This window comes from Pygocentrus nattereri, chromosome 13 (assembly GCF_015220715.1).
Source record: "Pygocentrus nattereri isolate fPygNat1 chromosome 13, fPygNat1.pri, whole genome shotgun sequence".
Taxonomy (NCBI): domain Eukaryota; kingdom Metazoa; phylum Chordata; class Actinopteri; order Characiformes; family Serrasalmidae; genus Pygocentrus; species Pygocentrus nattereri.
In genome coordinates this window covers 3940042-3948199 of record NC_051223.1, presented here as the reverse complement: position 1 = coordinate 3948199, position 8158 = coordinate 3940042, and the positions used below count along the sequence as shown (strand labels likewise).

General features: G+C 42.1%; 1 protein-coding gene across 2 annotated transcripts in view; it reads left to right on the top strand.

Annotated features, from left to right (window-relative positions):
* The window catches only part of drosha (drosha ribonuclease III), a 241172-nt gene that overhangs the window by 70417 nt on the left and 162597 nt on the right, over window positions 1–8158 (top strand). For both annotated transcript variants that reach the window (XM_037544473.1, XM_037544472.1), the window contains one exon: window positions 748–807. In XM_037544473.1, the coding sequence (XP_037400370.1) occupies window positions 748–807 (60 nt within the window). The remainder of the gene's footprint in view (window positions 1–747; window positions 808–8158) is intronic.

Genomic DNA, 8158 nt, shown 5'->3' with positions numbered 1-8158 from the left:
AATGTGTTTGGGATTGCTTGGATAGTTAGAGGCAGGAAATGCAACCAACTTCTATCACTGAACTTTGGGGGGGTGTAAAAATATCCCTGCTGACTCGAGACCACCGCTGATTTCAAAGCATATTCTTCATAACTTTCAACTTTCATAAGCTACGTTCAGAAGGTGGGTGCAACCCTTGAGGCTGCAACTCTTCTTTCCAGTCTAATAGATGAATGATGTAATTTTAAACCCTTATAATAAAAGAAGCTGAACTCAATTTTTTTTCTGCTGAAAGTCGACCCGTTTTTCCACAAATCTGGGCTCTAAACTATAAACAGACGCCGTCTCTTCAGGGATCTGCTCTGTAAAAATTAGTTTTATAAAATAATGCAAAGAGTGTCAAAGACTTTTGGCTTTCAGCAGTAAATTGTAAGCATATGGCAATATGTGTATGATCATAAAACACTTTCTGTTAATTTGAGGGGAGCTTTTACAAAAAAAAAAGAAAGAAAGAAAGAATTACATTTTTTAATGCAGTTACTGAAGAATTTGTCTTAAGATTTGGACATGAAAATTCAGATGGACAGACCAAAATATACCCTGGAGAATAAGAGGTTAAAAAACTGAAAGTGAGTCTCCTGAAAGGAATATAAGCTGCAATGAAGGCAGAGTCAACACACTAAATAGTGAATATAGAGATTTTCTGTTTGTGTATCCATTTGTGTGTATGTGTGTTATTAAAAGGCTCTCTCTGTTTTTCTCTGGCAGGATTAATCATAATGAACGGTTGGAGTTCCTCGGTGATGCTGTGGTGGAGTTTCTCACCAGGTAAGAATTCTGATGGACGTTTTCTTTCTCTCTCTCTGTCTCTCTCTCTGTCTCTCTCTCTGTCTCTCTCTCTGTCTCTGTCTCTCTCTCTGTCTCTCTCTCTGTCTCTCTCTCTGTCTCTCTCTCTGTCTCTCTCACTCACTCACTCACTCATTCACTCACTCTCTCTCTCTCTCTCTGTCTGTCTCTCTCTCTCTCTCTCTCTCTCTCTCTCTCTCTCTCTGTCTCTCTCACTCACTCACTCACTCTGTCACTCTTTCTCGCTTTTGCCCTTGCTCGCTCTCACTCACACTCTCTCTCTCTCATTCTCTCTCTCTCTCTCACTCTCTCAATCTCTCTCTCAGATTTATCGGTAATTGGTATTCTGATATTTTCTTTCCTCCCTCCACATTTTCCCCATTCCCTCATTTAAAGTCTGAAATTCTCCATGACAACTGGTAATTAGCTGGCTGGATGCTGCCAGTAGTATTGACTTGTAGGTGAAGGCTCCCCATGCCTCTGAGTGCTCGGCCCGCCGCTACGCTAATTACATATAGCTATTATTAAACGAGCGTGGAGGCCCAGCCACACACAAAAACAGGGAGAAAGAGCAGGACTCTGGCTTTCATCTGTTCATTAGCTGAATGTTAGGTTAGAGAAAACCGCAGGAGATGGACAGCCTTTATTGATATTCTCTTGCAGTATGGATGTATCTTTTTAATTGAATTCTTACATTAAACCATGAAAGAAAAATGTAATTAGTTCAACTCTCAGCTTTTTCTTTTTTTTTCAATGTTTGTTCAACTTGAAGACTGGACCCAAGTTCAGTTAAAATAGAATCAAAAATGAAATGTGGTCACTGTCACTGTCATTTTTCTAGACAGAAGAGGCTTTTGTGAAAGTACAGGTAGTGAGTCAAAATCTTACCCAGGTAGAAGTGAAAGTATGCAGCCAAAAATGTGAAACATTTTACAGTTATAACTTATTGGCATTTAAACAAACTCAAGTACATAATAAGTAGCTGATAATTTAATTAATAAAAATTTTCTTTTTTAGCACGGTGTGATGGGAAGGTGTGGTTTTAAGACTTGGGTGGTTCTGATTTTCGCACAAAGACAGTTATCTGCAATTTTATTTTTTTTTTGATTAAAAAAAAGTTTCACTGGAACTAAAAATAGAAAAAAAATCAAAACTCAGCATTTAAGATTTGAAGCAAGTACTTTAAAGGTTAAAAAAAATGTAAGGAGTATGAAATCCCAGATGGTTGCTAATATATTGCTATGCCACTGCTGTGGTATCCCAGGTGGTTGTTCCGTTGTTGTTGGGCCATTGCTGTGGTATCCCAGGTGGTTGTTCCGTTGTTGTTGGGCCATTGCTGTGGTATCCCAGGTGGTTGTTCCGTTGTTGTTGGGCCATTGCTGTGGTATCCCAGGTGGTTGTTCCGATGTTGTTGGGCCATTGCTGTGGTATCCCAGGTGGTTGTTCCGATGTTGTTGGGCCATTGCTGTGGTATCCCAGGTGGTTGTTCCGATGTTGTTGGGCCATTGCTGTGGTATCCCAGGTGGTTGTTCCGTTGTTGTTGGGCCATTGCTGTGGTATCCTAGGTGGTTGTTCCGTTGTTGTTGGGCCATTGCTGTGGTATCCCAGGTGGTTGTTCCGTTGTTGTTGGGCCATTGCTGTGGTATCCTAGGTGGTTGTTCCGATGTTGTTGGGCCATTGCTGTGGTATCCCAGGTGGTTGCTCTGATGATGTTGGGCCATTGCTGTAGTACCTCAGGTGTTTACTACAATGTTGTCGGGCCATTGCTGTGATATCTGACCTAAAAGTGACTAGTGGGGTATCAATAGTATATAAATTAATAAATGTATTATATGGAAAATATAGGATAAATGGAATATTGTGGTGTCTTAAAGCAAAGATTTTTCCAACTGTTCTTACCCAAGGCAAAACAGACAACTAGAAGTTGTCCTTCACTTGTACTGAAGAAGACACTGATTCATGAAAATGGTCCCACCCATTTAGCCTGCAGCAGTTTGGTCCCACCCATTTAGCCCACAGCAGTTTAGCCACGCCCATTCAGCCCACAGCAGTTTAGCCACGCCCATTCAGCCCACAGCAGTTTAGCCCCGCCCATTCAGCCCACAGCAGTTTAGCCACGCCCATTCAGCCCACAGCAGTTTAGCCACGCCCATTCAGCCCACAGCAGTTTAGTCCTACACATTCAGCCCACAGCAGTTTAGCCCCACCCATTCAGCCCACAGCAGTTTAGACCCACCCATTCAGCCCACAGCAGTTTAGCCCCACCCATTCAGCCCACAGCAGTTTAGACCCACCCATTCAGCCCACAGCAGTTTAGCCCCACACATTCAGCCCACAGCAGTTTTAGCCCCACACATTCAGCCCACAGCAGTTTAGCCCCACCCATTCAGCCCACAGCAGTTTAGCCCCACACATTCAGCCCACAGCAGTTTAGCATTGTCTATTGAGTGTATAGCAGCTAAGCCACACCCCTTCACTCTATAGCAGCTAAGCCCCACCCATTCAGCCCACAGCAGTTTAGCCCCACCCATTCAGCCCACAGCAGTTTAGCCCCACCCATTCAGCCCACAGCAGTTTAGCCCCACCCATTCAGCCCACAGCAGTTTAGCCCCACACATTCAGCCCACAGCAGTTTAGCATTGTCTATTGAGTGTATAGCAGCTAAGCCACACCCCTTCACTCTATAGCAGTTATGTTAAAGTGATGTCGAGTGCTGTTACTGCAGCCTGTAGCCGAGTTACCAGAGCAGAAAATGCGGGATGGTGATTAAATGTTGTGCTATTCCTGGCTGTCGGGAAGAAAAAAGATCGTTTTGGTGCATAAAACCACACAGCTGTTGCAAGTAGACTTGTAGGCGAAAATAAAGTGCAAGAAAAATGTAGAGGTTCTTATAGGTCCTTAAAATATGAAAGAACCGTGCTGTAGAAGCACAAGAGGTCACTTTTTATTTCTGGGTCCTCCTTGTAGGTGCTTTAAGTACTATTAACTTCTGAATAAATCAGGCACAAATGAAATGAAAGTGGTATAGGTTGTGTCCCTTAGCTGGTATAAAGCGGTGTTAAGTATGTCGGAGCCATATGGGGACCGAGCCCCTGCTGAGTGGCTGAGCACAGACCTCATTATCCTGGATAACGAATGGTGGGGGCAGATGGAGAGGGGCACTGTGGTGGTAGAAACTGCTGTTCGGACAGAGATAACTCGGGCACTGCTCAATGACTTCAAAATGAATGATTTTAGCTCCATCTTGCTGGTGTACAGTTAGAGACTGCAGCCCATCTGATGACGCACAGTTTGCGTTATCAGTCCTTTAGATCTCTCATCAGTGGTCAGTTTCTGGAGGACCTCCCAGTGGCTGGTGAAGCATGAGAATGAGGTTTCTAATGTAGTGGCTGCTAAGTGGAAGTTCAAGTAAGGTGTTTCAAATAAAATGGCCAGTGAGTGGATGTATAAAGGAGGTGTTTCTAATAAAATGGCCAACGTGTGGAAGTTTAAGTGAGGGGTTTCTAATAAAGTGGCCAGTGAGTGGAAGCTTAAGTGAGGGGTTTCTAATAAAGTGGTCAGTGAGTGGAGGTATAAGGGAGGGGTGTCTAGTAAAGTGGCCAGTGAGTAGAAGTTTAAGTAGAGAGGAAACCCAGTTTTGTTTCTCTGTCAAGTTGTTGCTATCTGGGATAATGGCTAGTGCTGTTCAGCTGGACTTGGCCAGCCAGTGGTCGAGCTGCCCTCCCCAGGCTAGTGAATAATACATAACCATCTTGTCCAGTTAGCATGTCCAACATGCCCCTCAACAGCTGGATTGATCTACAGAGAGGCCACTTCCTCTGAGCTGTGAAATGAATTAGCCCATCGCTTCTGTGCTCACTATTGACCGGCGTGTGTTTCTGTAATCAGAAGATTTTGCCAAATAAATCGGTGTTCCTCTTATTGCCTTTTCAGTTAGATTTGTGCTGGATTTTAGCCATATTTATTCCCGTAAAGCACATCTGATAATACTGTAAATCAGTGGTGGACAGTAACTGAGTAAATGTAATTCGTTACTGTACTTAAGTAGTTTTTTCGTTTATATGTACTTAAGTTTTTCCTTTCTGGGCGAATTTTCCTTTCACTCCACTACATTTCAGAGTCTAATATCCGACTTTTTCCTCCGCTACATTTTGAGAAATCTGTCGTTCCTTTTGGTTTCTGTGTGTATAAAAACGCAACATGTCAAAACGAAAGAAGCGCAAAGCCAGAGCACCAATCAGGGCCCAGCGGTCACTTTGTTCTGAGCTGGTTTTGACCTGTTGGTCATACCGACCCAGTGCAGCACACGGTTCAACGTCAGCGCAGCAGCGTAAAACTTTGGGAGAGTCTGTTCAACATAAATGATGAACTAACCTAACTGTGTAAATAGAGCACAATATAGAAATATTCTATATTTTTTTTTAATTTCTACAAACACCATTTCATTTTATAGTAAATGAGTTTGGGCTGGTTTATGTTTATGAACAGACGCCTACAGATCAACATAGTAAAGGAAAACTTATCTGTGATCCTGAGTTTAAAGCCAGTTTTTATTCAGCTTGTAACTAATTTACAAAGTCATCTGAAACTGAAACTTTGCTTGTGTGTAAAAAGTGATTTCAGAGCCACTCGGTTCTCCCTGATGGAAACTGTTTACCTTCAGTGTTTTGTGCTTCTGATCATTTTAATAGACGTCAGCGTCACTAATTAATGACGTTCTATTAAAAGGCTGGTTTACCAAGAGAGACGCTGGAGGACTTTCACCTGAAATGAGTTCATGAAGCCAGTCTGGTTATAAAAATGATAACAGGACCAGATCAGAGCCAGAATTACTCTTTTAGTACTTTTACTTTATACTTAAGTACATTTGAAGGCAAATACTTTAGTACTTTTACTCAAAGTGAGGTCTAGAGTAAGGACTTCTACTTTTACTGGAGGAATATTTTACCTTGGGTAACTTAAGTTAACTCCAGTACATGATTTGTTTATTTCGTCCACCACTGCTGTAAATATCTAAACAATCTGTTGTAGCTGCTTTTGTAGATGATTACCTCACAGCTAAATGTGTTAACTTCAAGTAACTCGTCTAACTCTAGATCTTACTCTACTTGTGCCACTCTTTATTTTTAATGGCTATTTTCCTAGAGCAGTAGTTCTCAAACCAGCCCCCAGGGACCCTCAGACCGTCTTCCTTTTTGTATTTTGAGTTGGGTTTGAGCAAAAAAAATTGGGTTGTTTGGGGGTGCTCAAGGACCAGTTTGGGAGCCACTGCCTTAGAAAACAAGTTCACATTTAAAAGATTAAAAAAAAACAGCCAAACAAAAAAATCGGTTTTGGTGAGAAAATCAGATTCAGGCCACTTTTACCTGCTGTGTAAACATAGCCTTTGAAGCATTTGTACTTCAGACAGTTAGACCACCCTTTCATTTATTTCATTTCCAGCCAAAATTGAAAGTAGAAAACTTTCATTTTAACAGAAATTTACTCCGAGGCCTCAACAACTAAATATGTTATGAAAGTTTTTCAGTATTTAATTTTTCAACTCTTTACCTTTATTACAGCTTCCTTTCTTTTCAAGACACTTGTTTTGATTATATTTTTTAGGATTTTTTTTTCCGTGCTATATTGTGAAAACCCCCTAAATTGAGACTCACATGTGCTTTTTCTGCTTCACATTATCCAAATTATCCAAAATTAAAAATTTGAATTCCTCATTTAATAAAACCTACTCCACATTTCAGACGTCCTGATTAGGTGCTAATTTTCTTTTTTTGTCTACATTTACAGCATTTAGAAAAGAGGTGAAGAAGAGGGTGCAGGCAGGATGGAGTGGGTGGAGACGGGTGTCAAGGCTGATGTGTGACAGAAGGATAGCAGCAAGAGTGAAAGGGAAGGTCTACAAGACAGTAGTGCGTCCTGCTATGATGTTTGGTTTGGAGACTGTGGCTCTGTCTAAAAGACAGGAGGCTGAGCTGGAGGTGGCGGAGATGAAGATGCTGAGATTTTCGTTGGGAGAGACAAAGATTAGAAATGAGCAGATCAGAGGGACAGTGATGGTGGAGCAGTTTGGAGATAAAGCCAGAGAGGCCAGGTTGAGATGGTTTGGACATGTGTTGAGGAGGAATAGTGGATATATTGGGCAAAGAATGTTGGAGATGGAGCTGCCGGGTAGAAGGAGAAGAGGTAGACCTCAGAGAAGGTTTATGGATGTAGTGAAGGTGGACATGGAGATGGTTGGTGTAAAAGTAGAGGAGGCAGTGGATAGGGCAAGATGGAGGCAGATGATCCGCTGTGGCGACCCCTAAAGGGAGCAGCCGAAACAAGAAGACGACATTTACAGCATTTAGCAGACGCTCTTATCCAGAGCGACTTACAAGTAGAGCTTTGTTTGTCTAGAGAAAGTGTGTTTGCTAGTTACCAGTAGGTTAGAGAGAAAGACGGTCCTGAGCTCAGATACTGCTAGAAACAATAAGTCACTGTAGATACAGAGAGAAAAGGAACAGAGTTGAACACAGAAACTCTGCCACGCAGTACAATACAGTATAATACAGTAAACTACAATACACAGTGTAATACATCTCAACTATTGTCTATTTCCTTTTCCCTAACTGCTTCTTGAAAGCCACTGAGTTTTCTTGAGTTCAGAACTAAAAATGTGATGTGTTTTGGGTCGAATCAAGTTGAGGTTGGTTTTGGGCCAAATTCTGTGTGGCTTGGGTCGAGTTTGGGAGCGTAGACTTACTTGGATGGGAACAAACTGAGTGTGACATTTTAAACCAAATCCCTCATGAAGGCGGAGCTCAGTATACAGAGCAGCTGTGAAGCAAGCCTGTTGTTAGCCTGTGGATCTAGCTTAAGTTAGCATGACTGAAGTGTCCCCCAGAAGACACCAGTTAAACATGATGTGTGCAGAGAACATTACAAGTGGTGGAAATGAACATACCTCTTATGAAGGTAAACAGTTGTTACACAATGATAGCGTTTCGATAGCAAGCTTGTAAGGGATTATTAGGGGTTACTAATCAAGTGGCCAGTGAGTGGAGGTATAAGGGAGGGGTGTCTAGTAAAGTGGCCAGTGAGTAGAAGTTTAAGTAGAGAGGAAACCCAGTTTTGTTTCTCTGTCAAGTTGTTGCTATCTGGGATAATGGCTAGTGCTGTTCAGCTGGACTTGGCCAGCCAGTGGTCGAGCTGCCCTGATGCTGGTTTTGCTTGCTTTATAGTTTGTACGGATGGTACAAGAGCAGGGAGGCTTGAGGTGGATCAAGTGAAAATTGATTTATAGAGTTCTTTTTTATAACAGATTTTTTGTGGCAAAAAAGTGGCAGAAAATCTT